This window comes from Delphinapterus leucas, chromosome 11 (assembly GCF_059928025.1).
Source record: "Delphinapterus leucas isolate spDelLeu-1000000601 "Yukka" chromosome 11, BTC_Dleu_Yukka2, whole genome shotgun sequence".
Taxonomy (NCBI): Eukaryota; Metazoa; Chordata; class Mammalia; order Artiodactyla; family Monodontidae; genus Delphinapterus; species Delphinapterus leucas.
The window spans coordinates 38,838,315-38,860,648 of NC_143139.1; the positions used below are offsets into that span (position 1 = coordinate 38,838,315).

Sequence of the window (22,334 nt, forward strand, 5' to 3'; positions counted from 1 at the left end):
AGTCTGTATTGAGCAGGATGTGTTTGCAGAAGGACAAGATAAACTCTGGATGGAGGGCAAAGAGGGAAAGAGGGAGGTGTCCTGGTTCCAATGGCTGCCTAATGGGAGGAGGGGATTGAGAACATGGAATAAACAGATTGGACTAGAAGTCACTCGTGTGCACTGCAAGTGAGGCGGAGGGAAATTATTCCAATACCCAAATTCCTGGGAGATCAGGATTGTGAGAGATTCCTGAAGGAGCCAGAACTTGGTGTTTGGCTTGGGAGGAGCCAGGGCACTGGAAAGACCACCACAGGGGTTCCTGAGCTCATGCATGGCAGGGGTCGGAGTAACAAATCTCGGAAGACACCCTGCCCCTCATGATGCTGACAGGTCTTGGAGTAGTCGTGCTCTGTGAAGACGCTGCAGTTTTACCTTGGCAAGAAGAAAAACAGAGGAAGCCCTCTGACCACAGGCGAGAGAGGTCCACAGAGCCCCCAGACTGGGGCCTGCCTCCTACCCCAGGCTCTGCCACTTCTGACCCAACCCACAGCCCAGAACAGCTGCGGAGAACAGGGAATTTTACAAAGAGTTTGACTTTTATTGATATTCAAATATATTAAATATTTCACTGAAATACATGGTATACACACCCTCCCCCCCTACACACACACACTGGTTACATTATAAAACCAAAGTCCATGGGCCTCCCATCCACTGACTCCCCCACCCCAACTGGCGAGGAAGGGGGCAACATCAGCCCGGGGGAAGCACACGGCTGGCACTGCGGTACAGGTAGCCAGGGTGTGGACAGGTCCCTCCCACCTGGCAAGAAGCAGAGACAAGTCACCCAAGACTGCAGTCTTCCCACTCTGGTCTCCTTACAGCCTCATCCCCACCCCAGGACCCCACGCAGAACCTTCCTGTCCAGGGATGTGGCTGAGGGAAGGGGAGTTGACTTTCTGTCTGGACCAACTAGTCTTTTCCCCTTCTCCTGCCTTGGCTAATGAAGTGACCGATGGCCCATTTGGTTGATGCATGAAGATCCCCCAAAGCAGGCAGTACGAGCCAGAAACCAGGCTTCTGCAAGGAGCTAGAGTCAGAAAGGACATGAGAAAGGGCAAGACTACCACCTGCCCCTTCCAACCCCAAACCCAGCAACTCTGGGACCCTCTCTCCTCTGCCTCTCTAACGCCTCAAAGACAAAGCGATCTTCAAGCAAAATCCTGGCTAATGCCTCTGGCTTAAATAGGTACAGACAGAGAAACCAAGGCACCAACTAATTCAGTCCAGAGGCAAGGAGGTTGCAGGGAAGAGGGTAAAAGGCAGGCAGGGACAGGAAGGGAATCTAGAGTCAAGCCCTCCTAACCCTCCTGCCAGCTCTTGCAGGCTTCATGAGGTCTGGGGAGCCTGGAGCACGCTAGGCTCAAGCTGAAGGCTGGGGAAGGCTGAGGTCCAGGTTCCCCTCCCTTAGCCCTTAGTACCAGAATCTGGGTCCTCAGAGGGATCCCATGCTACCCCAGCCCCAAAGCATACCACATCCCAGGACACCAGCTGGGGAGTCCAGGAAACTCCTGAGCCTCTGCCCACCAAAGCCCAGACAGTTCAAGTGCAAGGAGCACTGTGGGCCTCAAGCAGGCGCTTGGGTCCCTGCCTCAGGCAAGGAGACAGTCGTGCTGCACACGTGGCCCCCAAACGGCACTTAGGGATTTGGCACAAAAAGGACTCCTCTCCCCAGGGCCACCCTCTTGCTACCACACCCCATCCCACTCCTGGGCAACAGGGGCATCTCTCTTCATCCCTTGAAATCAGAAATCCTGCCTTATTCCCAGAAGACAGAGGCCCACAGGAAAGAGGCAACCCAGGGTGGAGAGCCAAGGAGCAGGACCACAGAGACACACAGACCGGGAAAACAGACACACACAGACCACCATGCACACACGCTTACACAGACACGCAGACCACCACGCACCCACGGTTACACACACACGCAGACCACCGCGCACGCACGGTTACACACACACGCAGACCACCGCGCACGCACGGTTACACACACACAGGCAGGCCCTCCCCAGTGCCAGAGGCGTGGGAGGACAGGTTTGGGATCAGGGCCATCTTCCTCCATGCCCTGGCCCTTTTCTATTTGGCAACAGAAGGGGTAGAGATGCTCCGTGCCCCCTTGCAGCAGACAGCAAGAGAGCACTGGGGCAGAGTGGCCTGATCCTGACCTTTGGATCGGTCTGGCACCACCCCCGTCCCTGGCCGGCCTGCGCTCTTTGGCACCTGCAGGCGAACATCCAGCTCCTGATCTTCTGACATCCCCACGCACACGCTTGCTCTCCGGCTGGGCATTTTCACAGTACCAGTGAGACCAGATGCCCCTTCCCCTGGAGCTGTGCAGGAAACGGGGCTAATCTGAGGTGGCAGAAGTCCCTTTGTTCCCCTTTGGGGACAGATCATGGGACTAGGATTTGGCAAATGGAAACATTCCCCTGAAATATGGACAGAGCTGGGTCCCCAGAACATCTCCCTCCCGTGCCCTGTGTCTGTGAGGGAGACCTGGCTGGGGTAGGGAGTGCCCAGGACCCATGCTGGGGATGCAGGCATAGCAAAGGAAGGCAAGGATGGAATAGGCACTCTTCAAGACTGCCCCAGTCTTCATAAAAATGTTCCCAGGAAAAAGAGGGAAAGGAAGGGCCCAGCCCTGAGCCAAGTGCCCAGACAGACAGGGAAAGGGCGGGCGTGGCAAGCTGCCATTTCAACCTTTCAGGCAGGAGACGTCCCCCTGCCTCTGCTGCTGCCCCCTCCCCTGCTCCCAAAAGCTGGGAAAAAAGGAGAGAAAACAGCCCTACCCCAGTTAAGAAAGAAAGCCACTTGCATAATCCTCTTGGTATCCCCTCATTCACCAGCCTGAGGGCAGACGAGCACGGTCCAAGTACAGCCTGCTGGGGTGTTCCCTCTTGTGGTCAGCAGGGTCTGGAGGCTCAGCCTCCCCCAGCGAGCACAGAGTCCACTCAAATGCCCACCTTGGTCCTTTCAGCCGAATTTGTAGCTGGGCCCTGCTAACTGCTGGGGCCCCCATTGAGGAAGTAGGTGGTCATCTCCCCCTTGCCCTTCACCTTGACCACCCCTCGACATTCCAGCTGGTAGCCCTTGGCCGCTAGAACCTGGTACAGGTCCGTGGTCACCTGGGGGGGTGGGGGGGGAGGGGAACCTGCTAAGCCCAGGATCCTTCCTGCTGCATTTGCAGGAGTCCAGGGGTTCTCTGCTCATGCCAGCTCCCCTCCCCCAACCCCGACTCCACCAACCAGAGAACAGCGCCACCCTTCCCCTGTCCTAGCTGACTGCAGAGAGGGCCCTGCGGAAGCCCTCTGGACCCATACCCCTCCCAGCCTCTGCTCACATCCCCCTCACCTGGATTCGGTCGGGGACCCCCGTGCTGTCCATGCGGCTAGAGACATTCACTGTGTTCCCCCAGATGTCATACTGCGGCTTCCGAGCCCCAATGACGCCTGCCACAACTGGGCCCATGTTCAGCCCTGGGGTAGGTGGGGACAGCAGTAAGAAATCGAGAGCAGTGGCTCTTCTGCAGTCAGCCCAGGGAGGCAGCCACCTCCTGGCACCTTTAGAAGGACCCAGGGAAGAAACTGGAAAAGGGACAAGCCTCCTAGTCATAAAGAATGGAAGATGCGGGCATATCAGCTGAGGAGATCCCCTGAGTCAAGACGGCTATGCTGGAACAGCAGCTAATCTACCGATGCGCGCTCTGTGCCAACCACTCTGTAAGCGTTTTACACTATCTCATCCTCTCAACGGCCCCAAAAGGTAGGTATCATCATTCCCACTTTACAGAAAAGATACCTGAAGTTTAGAGAAGTTATACAACTTGCTAAATAAGCCAGTTAAGTGGAACAGCCAGAATTCAAAGCAGACAGTCTGACTCCAGAACCCATGCTATTAACCATTCCCATCCACCAGTTCATCTGAGAGGAAGTGCCTCTTATCAGACTGGCCAGAGAAAAGGACACGGGTACTGGAGTGTAGCTAAACCTGGTCTTGAATCCCAGTTCAGCCATTTACTAGTTGTATGACCTTGGCTGAGTTATTTACTGAGAGTCCATCTCTTTATCTGTAAAAGGGGATAATAATGTGAGGATTTATATGTGTTTTTAAAAAAAAAAAAAAAAAAGCCTGGGACAGTGCTTACCACAGAGCAGGCCTTCAATAAATGATCTCTGTTCTTACTATCAGACAATACAGGAGGTGGGAGAAAAGGAAAGCCCCACAGGACTCCCGACGGGGAATATGAGACGCCATCCCCAGCCTGCTGCCTCAGCTTCACCCAGAAACGGCCCTGGGAAAACCTGCCATCACCCGGGCCCTCTCACCGATCTTCATCTGGAAATTGTTGAAGGAGTGCTCATTGATGTGCTTCATCTGCTCCATGAGCCGCATGGCGTAGTCGGCAAGGGCAGTGATGTGGGAGCGGCCCACCTGATCATAGGTGCTGGCGTTCAGCCCAGAGGCAGCCATGTAGGTGCTACCAATCGTCTTGATCTTCTCCAGCTGCCGGAACCGCTCCTCGCTGATGATCTGGACAGCACAGGGGGACCTGGCTGTCAAGGCAGACAGGCCAAACCCAGCCCTGCCTCAAGCCTCAATCCTTGCCACGCCCTGGCCCCCTTCTCCACTTTCCTGGCTCAACACTCCCCTCCTCTGGGTAAGTGAGCCCCGCTTCCAGCCGCTGCTCTCAGTGCAGGACTAAGGAGCCGGGAAAACGGCCTCCCTCACCGGGCAGCCCTCAAAACCCAAGCCAGACTGGAGCGCACAGCTCCAGGTCAACTTCGACAGCTTGCTGCAGAACCCAGAACCACAGGAGGGCTATCAGGCATCAGTGATTCCAACCCTCACCTTTGGGGAAATTGAGTCCCAGGCTGAGGAAGTGCCTTCCCTCCAGAATAGGGAACAACCCATTCCTGACCTGGATGTTCAGGTCACTTCTTCATATTTTGCTTCCATTTTCTCTATTCAGGGGATCATCTTGCTTACTTGGCCTCATGGGGCCATAGTCTACAGATTACCAGCTTCTTCTTCAATGACCCCCACCTGCTACCTACCCTGGCCCCTCCACAGATCCTCACGTCCTCCTCTGCTCCCCAACAATGATGACCCTGCCCCACTGGGGCTGAGCCTGCTGCCTGTGACACCTTCGTGAGCACCTGTCCCTGCCTCCACTGTACCTACCTTTACTCCTACCCCTGACACCTCTGGGTCCCATCAGATCTCCCTTCCTCCTCCCAGTACCAACCATCCCCTCCAAGCCTGGCCTTCTTATCCAAAGTTCTCCCCACTCCTCTGGTCCCCAAGTCCCCCCACCCTCTGCCAGCACCAGCCGACTGGACAAGTACCTCATCGAAGTCAGCGATGATCTCGTTGAGCAGCCGCAGGCACTCGACACCCTCATTGTTTGCCTCTAGCTCCACGTAGAACTCAGAGAAGTTGGCAATGGAGGCAAACATGACGGCCACGCACTCACATGACTGATAGTAGAGCTCATCATTCCGGCGCTCCCGGGCAAGGAAGTGGGCGGCCACGTCCTTGGGCAGAATGTTATGTAGCAGCCGCCGGTTGTACGCCTGGAGCTCCTCCATCTCCTCCTTCTCCCCTGTTGCCTGTGGACACCACACCCATCACCCACTGCCCAACATTCACAAGGCGTGGGTGCAGCGGCCAACACCTGGAGATGGGCATCAGAGGGAACCACGTGGAAGAAGAAAGGCATGGACAGGCCTAAAGAACAGGCAAAGAAGTAGAGGGGGCAGGGACAGGATGAGGCGGGGGATAGGGGACAGGCGCAGAGGAGGCATGGAGCCAGGGTGGGCTCGGGGCAGCCTGAGCCCTGGCCAGCCTAAGAGATGCCTGGCGTGGCCCAGGCTCTGCCCCTAGGATCTTCCCCCACCCAAGAGGCCCACCCAGTCACCTGCAGTTTCCAGAGGAAGTCCAGGCGGGCAGTCGATTCCACCTGCTGGGCATGCAGATACAGCGCCAGTGCGAACACCAGCAGAATCACAGGGGTCATATATTTGAGTGCCACCCTCCCTGCAGCTGAGCTGAGGGAAGCAGAGGCAAGCTCAGTGTCTGAAGGAGGCATCTGGCAGCCCCACCCTTTGCTGCCCCCTACAGCCCTCACTCACCAGTCCAGCGTGCTGAAGGTCTCGTTGGAAGAAGCCCTGGCAGGAAGACACAAGAGACAGAGTCATCGGTTCTTCCTGGGTTGCCGGGTCGGGGCATGGAAGGGGAGACAGAAACTGCATTTACTGAGCACCATAAATCAGGCACTAGGCCAAGGGTTTTGCTTCTATTAACTCATTAAGGGCAGAGGTTCCACTCCTGGCTCCTCTACTCACCAGCTATGTGACCTGGAACAAGCTGCTTAACTCTCTAAGCCTCGGCTTCCTCATCAATCAACGAGTGATCAGATCTAAATACTGCATGCGAAAGCCTTAGCAGAGCGCTTGGCACCAGCAAGCCTTCGATAAACGTTACTTATAATAATCTTTACAACTACCTTGTGATATAGATGGCATTGCCGTTTTACAGATGAGGAAACTGAGGCTCAGAGAAGTTAATTCAACGATCCAAAGACACACAGCTAATAAGTGGCAGAGTAGGGATTCAAACAGCAGACTCCAGAGGCTTTTTCTACCGCACCATATATTTCTACCACATACCCCGAGGGGTGAGGTTTTGCAGAGGAAAAGCCAGTGTGTTGTCCCAGGCAAAGCCCTCAAGCGGGAGTCAGGGTTTTGGTTCCTTTCCTAGCCAGGGCTCTACCACCAAGCAGCTGTGTGACCTACAGGTAGTTAAGAGTGGATATGAAAGCAACATGCAAATGCAAGAGGGAATTTTTTTTTAATGTCTAGCCTAAAGACCAAGGGACTTCCCAGGACTGGGGTTTCCCTGAGGTGACTGTTGGGGGTCATGTGCTGCCTCCTTTCCCCCCACATGTGATGGGTGGGTGGTAGCATTCCAAGGGCACAGAGGGCTCACGGTGACCCAGCAGGGTCAAGAGGCTCCTGGGGGACTAAAGGGGCTGCGGATAAACTCACAAGCCATGGACGCCAAGCAGTAGGTCATAGTTGTCAAAGATGGTGGCCGGAGGACCCAGCAGAAGCAGCACCAAATAGATGAGCCCCAGGACAAAGATCATGGCCAACTTCCCGATGCTACTGATGTGCAGGAAGACAGAGCTGGCCAAGAGACTCAGCAACATGCTCCCGACGAAGTACTGGGGAGCAATGGCAGAGGCAGTGTTGGGCGAAGGCAGAGGCCATGGCGCTCCCGTGCAGGGAGAACACTGCACGCCCCCGCCTGACCCAAGCTCCCCTCCACAACCTCAAACCCAAACCTCCTTCACCCTCCACACACCCCTAAAGCACACCAGGGCCCCGGGCTGCTCCCGGAGTTGGAGACTCTGGTGAGATCCTGGGTCCCCAGTGCCCATCACCAGGCCTGGTACAGAAGAGTCGATAACCGGAACTGATCAGGAGCCCCCCCACCCCACCCCTTCCGAGCACCACTTGGACACCTCAGGGAAGCTGCAAGTGGGTGCGGTGCCCTCACACAGGGGAGCATCCAGGCCCAGTGAGTAATTGAGCTGCTGCAGGTGGCAGGCGGTGATGTCAGCAGGTGTTAAATTCAGCATCCGGGCTGCGCAAGTCCGTATGGGGGTGTGGTTACAGGTGAACTGCAAAAGTCGGGGGAGGTATATCAGGGTAACCGGGGAGGGGAGGGGTTACAAGGGCCATGCCTTATAACCCAGGGGCCCTATACCCCAGGGGCCCAACTTCTCACTGAGGGATGACAAGAGGTAGGGGGGAGCAAGGAGAGAGGACAGGGGTTAACCTCACCCTTGCTTTGGGCAGGAAATGCGTCTCATTCCTCTCTGTACCCCCAGCACCCAGAGTGCTTGGAACAGAGGGGCAGAAAAATTCCCACTGGAACTTTACCATGTTGGCGATGGCAGAGATGAACACAAGCAGGACGGAAAAGATGCCAACCGCAGTGCTATGTGCCCGCGAGCGGACGATGCTGCGAGACAGACGTCGCAGGGCCTGAGGGAACAGCTGCCGGGAGTCGGGAGACAGAGAGACGGAGGCCACGTCAGCCAACGCGTAAGGTCACCCAGGGATGGGGCCCAATGGCAGAGGCTCGGCCTTCTCCTCCCTCCCCGCCCTTGGCCTGGCCTCCCCCACCAGCCCTGGAAGGCCCCCCACGTACAGAGCCACAGGAGTACACGGCGCAGGTCAGCACGGTGACCAGCAACAGCAGGAAGATACTGGCATAGATCCCAAGCATCAGGGCTGAGCTGGGGCGGAAGAGGGCCAGGGAAAATGTTACTCCGGGAGATCTGGACATCCTCGTCCCACTCCCTGGGCAGGCAGGACGTGGGCCCCAGGGACTGTGTGCTTGCGAGGACGTTTAGGAAGGTTGTGGGAAGTGGTAGCGGGAAGAGAAGCCAAGCGAGGAGGGACAGGGCTCTCACGGTGGGAAGACGAGGAGCTGGATGAAGCAGATGAAGCAGAAGACCAACAGGGCACAGGCCACGTAGGCTCCGAAGCGGGGGTCCACCTTTCGCGAGTACTGGGGGAGAGGAGACTGAGCTGGGCGCTGGCTCCGCCCTGGGGAAGGCAGGGCACTACCAGTTGGCCCAGTTGATATGAATCCCTGCTGTGCCCTGTGGTCACCTCCCCACTCCCCAGAAACCTCACCTGTGCTCAGACTTCCCTGCCAGGGCCTCCCCTCCTCCCCCAGCCCTCCTCCTTCTGCCCTTGCATCCCCCAAACCTTCTTTTCAAGATCCTCTCTCTGGAAGGTGAGCAGGAACCGGCGCACGTGGTCCTTGCGCAGCTGATCGATGCTGCGGGCATCGATGGCACGGCCCAGGAACTCGTCTACCTCATCCTCAGGGTTCAGGGCGTCCTGGGCACCCCGGCTGAGGGCAGGGGACATGGCTTCACCAGGTGCCTGAGCACTGCCACGTGACAGGCGATGAGAAGGGAGGGGCACAGGAAGCACTCAAAGAAGGAGTGTGAGCGGGGTGGGTGGCACCCGCTCCCGTAAGACACATCTAAGGTCCAGGGAAGAGGGGGATCTTGGCTCCCCGCAACCTCGCCCCAGGGTGCAAGTGCCTTCGCCCAGCCCTTCTTCCCTACTCAACAACCTGACTTACTTGTCTTTGCTGGAATCATCAATGCCCTGGAGAAAGGGACAGAGTGTGCGAGTGAGGTGAAGGGCAGGCGACCTTCACCTCTACAATCCCTTCCCCACCCAGCACTGTGCTGAAGGCTCTCCCCATAGACTCTGGGGGGATTGGGACCCCTGGGGTGAAATCATCCCTCTATCCCCAACTCCAGAAACTACGGAGACGGCAGCCATGATGGGGAAGGCAGAAGAGGCAAGGAGGACACAGTGCTGAGGGAGACAGGAAAGCGAGGCCCCAGGTCCCAGCGCCGTGGGCCCCTCACCATCTGCCGGAAAGCCTTGGAGTCCTTGGTCCGGGAGAAGGTGCGGTCGGGCACCCAGCGTGGCATCAGCCCCTCCACGGAGTTGGCCCGCGCCCGCTGCAGCTTGGCCAGCATGGCCTTCTCCTCTTTCTGTGTAGGCAGCATGGGCACAGGCTGGGAAGAGTGGCCCAGAGAAGGCCTCTGCCAGCTCCCCCCATCTGCCCCTCTCCCCGTCTGCCCACCCCCGCCCCGTCCCGGCCCTGACCCGTTTCTGGCTGGCTCCCAGGATGAGGAAGGTCTCAATGTGCTGCTCCTTGAGGTAGGCGTTGCGCTCCCCGCCACGGCCTGGCTCCACCTCGTAGTCCCCGTTCAGGTACTGCAGCGTGGCCCGAGTGATGTGGATGCGGCTGCACGGGACAGGAGGGTGAGACCCCTGCTCTGCCGGGGGGGGGGGCTCCCGTCCCTCGCCCCCTGGACGCACGCTCACCCGGCCCGGCCCCCGGCCTCCATGTGATTGGCCAGAGTCACGTCATTGGACCACACGTCGAACTGCCATTTCCGCAGGCCAAGGACGCCGCAGTGCACACGCCCGCTGTGGATGCCCACGCGCATGTTCACGTTCACACCTGTCACCTCGCGCACCAGCCTGGGAGGAGGCGGCCTGGCTTAGTTCCCGGCACAGTCCTCCCCACTTCCAGCCCAGAGCCCAGGCCCTGTGCTCGCCTTGGAGCCAAGTGGGCAAGGACAGACCCAGTCGCAGGGCACACGGCACACCCTCAGCAGGACACGGGCAAGAGGCTGCATGGGGCCCAAGGACAAGTGTTTGGGAGCCCTGTTCACCAGCAGGGGCCCAGCAGCATCTTATGGGACTGAGCTAGGAGAGGAGGAATCACTACCCTCCCTTTGGGCCTACTCAGCTGGCATCTTCTCCAGCCCAAATCCCCCTCATCCTGGCTCCCCCTACCCCATCCCAGCTGGCTGGAGTCTAAGGTGCACATGGGTCTTCACACAGGCTGAAGAAAGACCCTTTCCCCTCCCCAGTGATGGATCTCCAAGACAGGGAGACAGCCAAGACTGAGAAAAAGTCCCGAGGACACATCAAAGGGCAGGAGCAGGTTGGGGCACCCTCAGTTCCAGGAAGGCTGGGAGGGGACGGTGCTCACGAGATGGCCTCGATCATGTCCACCCCCATCTCCACGCAGCAGTGGGCATGGTCTGCCCGGGCCTCTGGCAGCCCTGACACACAATAGTAACAGTCCCCTAAGATCTTGATCCTCAGGCAGTGATTTTCCTAAAGGAGAAAGAGTTGGGGGAGAGTCACCTTTACTCCGGCCCAGCCTGCCTGGCCCACTACCCTCACTGCAGATTCCATCGGCCCCCATCCCCCAAGGCCACTGCCAATGAGGCTTGCCCTCACCCCGTCGGCCCCACCCCCAAGCCCTAGCACCCTCACCGCAGCCAGCTTGTCAAACCGGGCAAAGAGCTCGTTCAGGGTCATGACCAGCTCCTGCGCCGTGCACTGGGATGCCAGGCTGGTGAAGCCTTCAATGTCCGCAAACAGGATGCTGAGGACGACGGCAGAAGATGGAAGGGCGATGTGGCCCTCAAAGACTCCCAGATCCCGCACCTCTCCCGGCATCCTCCCCACCCCCACCCTACCTGACATTGTCATGCTTCTGGATGTAGATCCTGTGAAACATCATGTCTTCTTTCTTTGTGTTGATGTCTTCTTTCATCTCCATGGCAACATGCTGGGGCAACACGGACAGCAGCAGCCGCTCCTAGACCAGTGGTTTCAACAGAGGACCCCTATCTTCTTGGCCTCACATTTTAATCCTTCCTGGTCCTCCACATCCCCCAAACCCTCCCAGACCTCTCTGGAGACCTGAGCTTCCCTTCTGGACCGTGGCCTGACTCTCCCCCATTAGAGTCCTCAGCCTTCTCTGACTACACCCCACTCAACCCCTCAGATGCACTCCATCTACTCCCTCCCACCCTCAGACAGGACAGGAACCCCAGTGTCAAAGGGCCTCTGTGGTGCACAATCGGGGGAACCATTCACACTATTCCATGGAGTTGCATGAGGTGGTGGATCCAACCTGCAAGCTCTTCGCAGGTGAGATGGGGGAAGGCCGTGATCGGGGTGGGGGGGGGCAGCCCCACCTGCTGCCGATTCTCATGCTGCAGGTGCAGCCGGGCCTGGATGTAACCACGGGTCTCCTGAAAGGCCTGGCGCTGAGACACCTCGGCCGGGTAGTGTGTGCAGATGCCAATGACATTGGTGCAGAGGAAGAGCAGCATGTTGGCACCGAGCTGCAGAGGGGTGGCAGAGGCAAACGGTGACCACCCCCAACACACACAGGTGCAACTAGCTAGGCTCTCTGTAGATGCACTGCTTTGGGGAGGAAGCCAGGATCCTGTGCCCTGTCTTTCCCAAGCTGTCCCCACCCCTGCAATACCTCCCCATCCCCACAGGACTCCAGCTCCCTGCCTGGATCACTCCATGGCTAGAAATGTGATCTTCTCACAGCTCCTGGGAGCAGAAGCACCCACCAGGGCCAGGTAGGTCACAGGGCCTGGGCCCAGCACACTATCATTCCCTGCCCCACAAACACCCCAAACAAAAGACAAATGATGCTCCTTCTGCATATGTGGTTCTCCTTACAGGACGACACCCAGGAGATCTGAGCTCTACATCTTCCTGTGAGTGCCCAGGACACGTCACCTCATCTCTAGGGGCCTGTTTGCTCATCTAGAACCTGGAGAGGGAGAATAAGATCTCCAAGGTCCCTCCCTGCCCTCACATAAATTAATATAATAATAATTTTATTATTATCATTACTGGAGCTAATTTGTTGGTTGCCTACAAATGTGCCTAGATTCTATAGGTGTCCTCCGTATGTTAACGAATGTACTTCTTACAACTCTATGAAATCAGTAGCACTATCTCATTTGAAAGGTGAGGGACTCAGGCACAGAGAAGCTATATGTAACTTGCCCAAGATCACACAGCTGGTAGTAGCCAGTGTGGGACTTGAGTCCAGGAGAGTCGGACTCCAAAGCTGTGTCCTAACCCTACTGTAAACTACATTCCAGGTTCCCAGGATTCCTACTCACTCCACTCACCTAAGCTCTTGAGGCCCAGCCTCAGAACCCAGGCTTGGGAATCATCAATTCTACTGACACAAATAGCCCTTCGGAACTGGGATGGGGTGCCACCGTGCCTGGCCACCCCCGACACTCGGCCCAGCCAGGCCCCAAGCCCTAGGACCCCGATCCTAGGATGTTCCGCCCTCAGTCGTCAGCAGCAGCAAGTCTGACTGGAGAGCAAGTCTAAGGGAAGCCGACCTCAGTGTTTCTGGAAATTCAGGGGTTAACCTGGAACTTGTGGCTCCACCCCAGAGTTGGCTGGGGCAGGGCTCTGGTTTGGGGAGAAGGGAGGGCAAGAGCACCAACTGGAAGCCAGGAGTTCTGGGCTCTTCCCGGAACCAGAACTAGTCCTGCAAACTTGGGCATGTCACTCAATCTCCAGGACCTTGGTTTCATTTTCCTTGGGTAAGATGGAGGGGTCCGGCGAACCCCCAGCCATCTCCAGCTCCCGTCCTCTAGGATTGGCTTCCCAGCTTCCCTTCTCAGTCCAGCTCACAAGGGGCCCCCCTCCCAGCAGCAGGGGTGAAGAGGGGGGCACACTATCTCCCCCGGGGGTTTCTAAGAATAGCCCCCAGTGGGGGAGAAGGAAAGGGGGGCAAACCAGGCAACTTCCCTTCCTGGCCCCAGGAGCCCAAGAGGAAAATGTGAGTCATGGTGGAGGGAAGGGGAAGGGGGACAAGAGACCGAAATAGATCTGTACACAGACCCCCTATCCGACTGTGAGAAAAAATGGATGTCAGGGCACTGTAGGAGACTCCAGGCTGGGCTGGGGCACTGGGTGAAACTGCTCAGTGTGTCTGAGTGAGCAGGTCATAGGAGGAGGAAGGGGCTGGATCCGGGAAGGGGCTGACCAAGGAGCCTAGAAAGGAGGCCACAGCCCCACCCTACCCAGAAACCTGTAAGCCAGCTGGGCGCAGAGAACCTGTACGCCAACTGGATGTAGAATCTAGGCATGTTCTCAGCTCAGAGAAGTGGTATGGGCCGCCCTGGCCCCAAGGACTGACACAGGGCAGGGGCAGCTTTCTTCACTCGCCCACTGAGTGAGGCTGCAGCAGGGTGCCCCGGAGAGGCAGGAGACTGGTATAGTCCTGGCCTCCATGGGACTTGCGCGTCCCCAGTCAGGCCCTGGGCTTGGCTCTGGGCACCATGCCAGCTGACAGCAGGGAAGAGACACCCACCTACCCCAGCCAGCCAGAGAGGATAGGGGAAGGGAGGTACCACCTCCAAGCTCCTCCTTCCCCAAGAGGGCAGTCCAGCTCCAAAGCCCAGTGTGACAGCTACCCTGGAGAGAAATTGGGGGCTAGCAGTGGCAGAAGGACCCTGGCCCTTTAAGAGGTCTGACAGTGCCCTGCGGGTATGTGCTCCACAAACAAACTGGCTATAAGGTTACTCTTAAAAAGGTACATTCTGTTCCACAGGCTGGGCAGGGAAGGGCATCATGCCAGAGCACCCAGCTTCGAACCCTGGGAGCCCCAGGCAACTTCCTCTTTGTAGGTGGGGCTGGGGTGGGCTATAGGCCATAAGCCCTGGGCAAGGCAGAGGCTGGCTCCCTCAAACCTTGAGCGAGACAGAGGACAGCACCATCTAAACCAGGGTGCCAATGGAGGGATCTCGAGGTGTGCTGGCTGGGGGGCTGTGCCTACAGCCGCCCTTAAAGGATCAGCTGGGCAAGAGCCCCTGTCCCTGGTCAGGGGGATGACACAAGACAGCCAACACCACCAGCTCACATCTCTCTGCAAGGGACATCCGGCAGTCCCTTCACTGGGAACCATCCCCTACAGCATCCCCGCAGCTCCCTGCCTCCAGGTGAGAGCGCTACCCTGTCGGGTTTTAATCCACTCAGAGAGGGTGGGGCCCTGAGAGCAGGGCCCTGGGGCCCTGAGGTAGCTACTATTTTTATCCCAGTTTTACAGACTGGGAAATGAAGGCTGGGAGAGGCAAGGTTAGCTGTCTAGGATCTCACAGAGAAGAATGCAGCCCACTGGACAACCAGGGCTGCCTGCAGCCAAGCCTCTGCGACAGCCTCACCTCACGCACCACTCTGAAGCCAGAGGTGGAAGCCCACAGGGGCAGAGAGCCTCAAGGCAGGCTGCCAGAGCCCTGGTGCCCAGTGGGAAGAGGGCGGGATGCGGTCGGAGACTAAAGCCCCTCGTCAACAGTCCAGCCCCAAACTACTCCCGGCCCAGGACAGAACTGACCCACTCATCACCTTCCCTGTCCTCCCGGAGCTGGCCTCAGTCCAGGAGAGAGGCAACTCCTCCCTTGCTAACTGCATCCAAAACCTACTCGATCCCTCCAGATCGCCACCTAGAGCTGCCCTGCAGGGAAGGCACCAGGCCCTGAGTCTCAAGTGTCAACTTGGGGCCAGAGATGCCAAAGTCTGGATGTAGCCTACCCAGCCCCCTCAGCCCTGCCCCAACCCTGGGGTTGAATGTCACCTGCCCACCTCCAGCCTCACATTGGGTCTCTACAGATTATGCTATTTCGAGGGCCTCAGGCTAAAGAGCTGTAGACTGTGGCCCACTGGGACAGAGCACAGGCTTTAGGTTCTGGAGCCTTCCCTTCCCTTAGCAGTGCCTTCTGCCTCAGATCCGAAATGGAGACCCACCCCTCCTCCCAGATACAGCCAGACATCCCTCTTCCGTGTCCACCCGTGACTCTCCCACCCTCGATTAGCAGACCCCTTCTCATTCCCACACTGGTGCCCCCACGCCTACCTCCCCGACCACCCACCTGCTTCCAGAGGAAGGCGTCACCACGGTTGAGTTGCCAGGCCAAGATCAAGTGCAGGGTGGAGAGGCCCAGGCCACTGAAGACAGCGGCCCGCATGCGGATGGGGAGAAGCGTGTAGGTGATGTAGACGAAGAACATGGGGCACCAGAGGCCTACAGAAGGGCTGCGGGGGCTGGCTGTCAGGGCGCCGCCGACCTGCACGGCTGCCAGGATGCCCAGCACCACATAGCTCACCAGCCACATGGAGTCCTGGCGGAAGCTGTGTCGATTGCACACCACCATGAGCGCCACGAAGAGGACGGCGGCGCAGGCCAGCAGGGCCACATAGGCAGGCTGAGGGTGGGCAGGCGCCGCGTGGAAGGCCAGCAGCACGGCCATGAGCAGCACGAGCACCGCCATCAGCAGCGTCAGGCTGCTCTGGTTCATCTGGAAAAAGTACCTCTGGTACAAGCGCTCCAGCTTGGCCGAGCGGAACTGCTTCGACTGGAACACCTGCACCAGCCGGCGCCAGCAAGCTCGCCTGCTCCTGGCGGCTGCATCGGGGGCCCCCTCAGCGGCTCCGACTGCCACGGTCGCCTCGGGGTCCTCGAAGCCCAGGGCCACGGCCCGCAGCCCCAGCTCCAGGCCCTTGCCTGGGCCACCCCTCCGGATGAAGGCCTCATCCTGCCAGGGGCACCGAGGCGTGGCTGCGGGGGTCGGGCTGGGTGGCTGTGCACCCTGAAAGCAGCTCATATAACGGGGTGTGCAGAAGCCGCTGGAGCGAGTCCCGCGGCGTGGACGCTTCTGCCCATTGCGCTCGCCCCAGGCTGTTTTCCGTTCATCCACTTTGGGGACCAGGAGGCCACTAAACCATGACATCCTGCTGGGAGGAAAGGAATGAGGTGGTGTTAATACCACCGTTACTGCCGCCACCAGCAGCTTTCATTAACCGAGCGCTTCCCGCTACCAAGCTGAGCACCTCAGACACATCCTCCTCCTGAAATGACTCTGAGGAAGACCAGGGTATCCCCAGCCACCAGGTGAGGAAACTGAGGCAGAGGGAGGTGAAGTCACTTGCCCGAGATCAAGCAGCCATACAAGTGTGAGAACCAAAATTCTAACCCAGATCTGTCTGACTCCAAAGCAATTCATTTAAACATTCACCTCTTCCCTAAAAGGCACTGATTTCCTGGTGGTTACAGACCCACTCGAGTGCCTGTCAATGAGAAAAACCGCCCAGCTCAGGAGAGACAGAGCACAGCCCAAGCAGGGGCAAGCACCACCCCGCACCAGCAGACTGTTGACACTGGTGTCCCAGTGGAACGTGACCCTCTGAGTTTTCAACAGAAGCTGAATTCTAAAAAATGGAGGCTTTAACATGACATCTCCTGACTTTTAAACATTGGCAAGTAATTCACATTTTTCAACACTGCAAGCCAAATAAATCACATCTACGGAATGAATTCAGCCTGTGAGCTGCCGATCGGTGACCTCTGTACCACAGGGAATCTCTTTCCACATCCGTCCCCATCACACTCACACACTGTGCACACTTCACAGAGTTAAATTCAACTCCTCCCTCCGGTTACAGCTTCAACAAAACTTCCTCAGGAAGGTGTCCCAGCTCCCCCACCCAGACTAAGTTTGGTCCCCTGTTCACTCTCCATACATTTCCTCCATGGTACTGATCACCATTATCATTAAATCATCCCTTGTTTAATGTGTGACTCTGCCCCTCTGACTATAAATGTTAGGAGGGAAGGGATGATATCTATTTTGCTCAGCGCTTTATCCCCACCCCAGGTACCCCAAATACTGAGCCTGGCTCATAGTAGGAACTCAACCAATTTATGAGTCGAAAAGAGAGAAAGAAACCAAGCTCAAGAGCACTGGTATAAAGAAGCTAACGTGAAATAATAATAACGATACGACTCTTCGTCTTTCTCACTGCGCTCCAGTCCTCTTAACCTCTTTGCTGTTCCCCAACACACCGTGCACGGGACAGCCTGGGACCTTGGTGCTTGCTGTTCCCTCTGCCTAGAATAAGAGCTCCTCCAGGTCACAGCTCATAAGTCCCCTTATCAGTGAGCTTTCCCTGACCACTCTATTAAAATAGCAGCCCCTTTTCCTGGAGCTCCCTATCTCTCTTCCGAGCTTTATGCTTTATTTTTCTCCACAGCTCCTATCAACAGCTGCCATTCTATATACTTTTCTTATTTGTTCATTGTCTGTCTCTCCTAACTGGAATGTCAACTTCATGAGGGCAAGGATTTTGGCCTGCTTTGCTCACTGCTACATCTGCAACTGGTAGGGTCTAAATAAATGTTTGTTGAGTAGATAGGCAGGTAGGTGGGTGGATGGATGGATAACACTCCCATGCACTTTCCCTCTGCTTGAAACTTTTCGAGGTCCTTTCACATACCTAAGTCCATCTGATCTTCACCAGAACCCTGTGAGGCTCGTCCTGTGGCCATCTGGGGCACAGGACAGATTTGACAGCAAAAAAAAAAAAAAAAAAAAAAGAAGAAGAACTGAGGTCCACGGTAATTTTATACAGCTGGCCCAAGTTCTAAAGAACACAAGTAATCAAGTCAGCCCCGTAATCTCACGTCTCCAGGAGGGAAGTGTCTTGACCTGGGGGAAGGGGAGGACTCCATGACAACACCCTCAATGTGTCTCCCAGCTGAGACCAGCTCAGGAGGAGGTGAGGGTGAGAGCACTGCCACCCATGGATGCCTGCATCCCCACCAGGGCCACCCTCCTCCATGCCCATGGGGCACCCTGAGGGGCTCCTCGTACTTAAACCTGCAGAGCTAGCAGCACTGACGTTTGTACTCACTAGGGGACAAGGGGGAGAATACCCAGAGCTTGCCCCAGGTGGTCACAGGACCAGACGCTCAAGCCACAGAAGCAGTGCTCCAAGCAGACACCCAGGGGCCCACCAAGCAGAAGGCGGACTGGGGACCTCTCTGCACATGGGAAACTCCCATCTCTGGTACACCCTCCACTAAGTTCTCTTGGCATCCCTTCTCCTATATCCCACGGAGCAGCAGGCCCTTCAACCCCTTAACATCACCAACGGCACCATCTGGAGGGACAGATCAAAAATCCAAGACTTTTGGTCAGGCTGACATTTGGCAAAGGTCACCAGAGAAAGTCTGGCTCTTCAAAACACTTCATTAGAAACAAGATCTTTGGAGTGAGACCACGTTTCAAACCTTATTGTGATTCTTTGCTAGCCTCGCAGCCTTGGACAAGTTACTTCACCTCTCTATGTCACTTTCTTCACCTGTAAAATGGGAACAATAAGAGTTGCGAGGAAAGAATGTAACAGCCCCCGTCAGGCATATAGTACACACTCAATAAACATTAGCTCTTCTCCTCACTCTACACCACTTTGAACCCAAAACCCTGCCAGCGTCCGAGAGATAGAAAGACAGGAAAATTGTGAGCAAAAACCCACACCTGCCCAGCCAGTCAGACGCCCGGCCCTATCCGTCCCTGTGTCCTCGGCTGTCAGTCCTGAGAGCTGCGTGAGACAGAGCCCAGAGTAAGCAGGTTTCCCACTGCCCCCCATGACATTTTGCTTCAGCCTCCTCCCCCTCGCCAGTCCCCTGACCTGTCCTCACCACGCCCCCACCCCACTGGCCAGACCTCTGTTCCCAAAGGACCTGTTTCTGGCCATGCTCCCAGCCCCCTGGAAGCACAGCCTAGCACGTGGCTCGTACCCACAGAGGAAGGCGCGTACACTGTCCAGGGGAATGCATGACCCTCCCAAGAACACTCTGACCCCACAAGTGGATAGCTTCAGAGATCTGTAATTGTCCAACCAACTGCAACCATCCCACCCTGGGCTCCATTCCAGGCACTGCCCATCTTGGAGAACTTACTCCTGGCACCCCACGCCAGGCTGGTACGGCAGGGAACAGGGCAGGGCACTGTTCAAAGCCACAAAACTTCCCTATATGGGGCCCCAACCCTCCTTGTCCAGGAACCCATCACTATGAACCACAGACCACCTCCTTCCTCCCCAGAGATAGGCTCCTGAGCTTGTGCCTCCGACCCCCTCCTTCCCTGGGTCCTGGATTCTTTGCTCTCTCTCACAGATCTGCTACTCCAGGCACCACCGGCTCCCAAGGATGGAGCCACGTCCATTCAGCCTGGCAGACCGAGGCCCAGTGTCTCTCAGACCCCAGGTCCCTCCTGAACCTGGATCCTCCAGCCTGAGACCCAGAGTCTGAAGCAGGCCAGGGCCCAGCCCCAAGGATGGCTCTGCACGCTGCTTTGCCCAAACTCTCTTCCTAGTCACCTCCTATTCCCAAAAGGTGGCAAAAGGAGGCTCCAGGGGATTTAAAAGGACTTCAGAAAGTTCATGGAAGAAGGCACTGCCCAGGCAGGGCACTTCAATGCCAGCACTGCCCACCAGGCTGGGACGTGGGCCTCAATTCCCGGCCTGTCCAGATGTAGAGGAACCTCCCCAGGGCCTGTATCTGGAGGTCCATCAACCCTTCTCCTCCCTTCCCCAGCCCTTGGTCTCCCTAAAGACTGCACTGAGGTCCCACCTCCACCCCAACCATACAAACCCCACCAGGGCCCTCCACTCACAGGGGTACTCCGGTAAGCAGAGGGTATAGGAAAAGAGTCCACAGCCTGATTCCACCTCTAGCTTTTCAGTCAGGCCCCAGAGCCTGTTCTGAATAAAGTCTGCCCACCCTGCCCACCCTGCAGAGGGCCTGGACACCAGCCCTTTCATTCCCAAGGTATGGGGTGAGGGGAGGGGGACTCTTGCAGACAGAGGGCATCCCTCCCTCCGCCCAGGCTGCCTCCCCTTCCCCGAAACACAATCACACTCTACCTCAAACTCGGAGGCTCACCCACAGCCCTGCCGCAAAAACCTCAGGACAGCCCCTCCCCCAGTACATGCCTCTCCCCCTCTTCCCAGCAAGCCGGGAACTCGCCCCGGGTGGAGGAAGGGAAGCACAGGGCAGGGAGTGAGGGTGGGAGCCTTGAGCCCCGGACCCAGGACTCCTCGATCCCCCATCTCCTCCCGGACTTTCCCCCCGCCAGCCTCGACGCCCTCGGGCTCCCCCCGCGCCGGCTTCCCCGCCCGGACCACAAAACTCCCGGGAGCCGCGCGGGAGTCTGCCAGCCGCACGGAGACCCGAGCCCGAGCGCCGAGCGCCGGGCGCCGCCGCCTCCCCCAGACGCTCCTCCGCGCGGTCTCACCTGCCGGCTGGGGTCGGCGCCTCCCCGGGGCCTCCGCCCCGCCGCAGCCGCGGGCTCCGGCCGGCCGGCCGGCCGTCCCGCAGTCCTGCTCCGTGCCCGCGCGTCCCGGCCGCCCCTCCCGCCGTCCGCAGTCCGCCCGGCCCTCGCCCCCTCCCTTGTTGTCCAGCGCAGCCGCCCTCTACCCCGGATCCAGAAGTCCCCTCCCCGCCGGCTCCCGGACTCCCCGCCTTAAAGGCACAAGCTCCTTTTGTCTGGACACCCCTCCCCTCCCCGGACGCCGGGCAGGGTGGCCGGCTCCCCTTCGAAGGAACGGGGTAGGGGTGGGGGAGACCGAAGAATGGAACCCCTTCCTCCGCGCGCCCCCTCCTCTCCTCCGGCCGCTCCCTCCCCCAGTCTTGGGAAAACAAGCGGCTACTGTTCTGGGATCAAGACCCCGGGAAGGAGCGGGCCGTCCAGCCCGCTCCCCCTTCTCTCCACCCCCGGGCCGCGTTCTCCAGCATTCTCTTCCCACCCTCACCCCAGGGGTCCCCAAAGGCGCCAGGCAAACCCACCCTCTAGCAGCGATTACCAGCCCCCTCCCGCCCAGCACACCGAGGGTCGGCTTCCTTCCTGGCAGGGTCCCCTAAGCTGAACCGGTGCCCAGCACCCACTCCTCACCCCCATCTCCCCTCCTCCCTCCCCCAGCCCCCACCCTGCCATTCCCGCCCCGCCTGCCACGGCCCTGCTCCCCCCCCACACACACGAGGGAACTCAGTTTAATAATTAATTAAGATTTCATTCCACAAGGCGCCAGGTGTGTGCGGCCTGCTTCCCCACACACCGCTTTTTCCCTCCTCCCCCAACCCTCCGGGGCGCTGGCCCCAAGCAAACCTCCTATACACCCTGAGCCCAGAAGGGGGCCTGAGGGAAGGGGCACTCTCCACGCTGCCCACCGGCCCCTCTCTCTCTGGGGAGCTCCTCCAGCACCTGCCCACGTGTAGAGTCCCTCCCTGTCTCTCCCCACCCCCACCCCCACCCCCCGCACCTTTTACCCAAAGGGTTGTGCTTCCCTGCGGAGTGTGGAGGGTGGAGAGAGGGTGCATTGCTAGGGTACTGAGAAATTGTTTGGGGCTTTTACTTCCCACGTTTTCAAGCACGGAGCTGCGGCCCCAGTTACCTGGGTGATGGGAAAATCTCGTGGAAGCTGCTTTAACCCTTTGAGGGTTAGAAAGATGGTGTAGCCAGAAAGGAGAAGAAGGTTAATAAACTCACCCAGGATGCAAGTGATTCTGACTTTAGAGGGGATGCCAGTCCTTCAGAGCTGGGAAGAGGGCAGCTTATCTGGCTTCCCTTGGAGGCGCGCTCCCTGTTGCCTCATCCAGACCTGTAGCTCCTCCTTCCTTTGGCAGCCCCTTCCCCACCCAAGGTCCCACAGCCTAGATAGCTGAAGCTGCTCCCTCAAACCCAGCCTTGCCGGTATTCTAGTCCTTCAAGGCCCAACTCTGGTCCACGCCAAGCCCCTACTGGGATTCCTGAGCCCAGGCCAGAGCTTGAGGCAGGGAAGAGAGGGGAAGAATTAAGAAAATCCATTTCAATCCCTTATCAGGCATATATGATTGCAAACTATCCACCTTGGCTAAATCATCACTCTCTTGGAGCCTCATCTATAAAATAGGGATAAAACTATGTCTTGTCTTTCTTACAGGATTTTCAGGATGAGCTAGAAAAATGTTGGTTAAAATGTTTGAAAATGGGAAATGAAAATGAAAAATGGATAGTTTAT

The 22,334-nt window shown here is 57.7% G+C and overlaps 1 protein-coding gene across 1 annotated transcript; it reads right to left on the reverse strand.

The window, feature by feature from the left end:
* Positions 1-1,827: 1,827 nt before the first annotated feature.
* On the reverse strand, positions 1,828-20,692 carry ADCY6 (adenylate cyclase 6). Its single transcript, XM_089920635.1, has 24 exons — positions 20,573-20,692; positions 18,565-18,635; positions 17,769-17,820; positions 15,368-16,229; positions 11,648-11,797; positions 11,144-11,265; positions 10,938-11,049; positions 10,648-10,775; positions 9,972-10,130; positions 9,750-9,891; positions 9,506-9,634; positions 9,211-9,236; positions 8,826-8,973; positions 8,525-8,622; positions 8,260-8,347; positions 7,989-8,105; positions 7,568-7,726; positions 7,089-7,267; positions 6,174-6,209; positions 5,960-6,089; positions 5,388-5,651; positions 4,368-4,572; positions 3,394-3,518; positions 1,828-3,167 (listed from the first exon to the last, which is right to left on the reverse strand). The coding sequence occupies exons 4-24, from the start codon at positions 16,223-16,225 to the stop codon at positions 3,042-3,044; spliced, it is 3,501 nt and encodes a 1,166-aa protein (XP_089776761.1). The 5' UTR covers positions 16,226-16,229; positions 17,769-17,820; positions 18,565-18,635; positions 20,573-20,692; the 3' UTR covers positions 1,828-3,041.
* Positions 20,693-22,334: the final 1,642 nt, after the last annotated feature.

Bases quoted from the DNA above. Each gene is read 5' to 3' on its own strand.
- ADCY6 (XM_089920635.1), bottom strand. From the start codon at position 16,225: ATGTCATGGTTTAGTGGCCTCCTGGTCCCCAAAGTGGATGAACGGAAA. The intron at 11,266-11,647 runs GTGGGGCTGCCC...CCACTGGTCTAG, and splicing joins AGCATGAGAATCGGCAGCAG to GAGCGGCTGCTGCTGTCCGT. The intron at 8,348-8,524 runs GTGAGAGCCCTG...CTTCCGCCCCAG, and splicing joins CAGCTCCTCGTCTTCCCACC to CTCAGCCCTGATGCTTGGGA.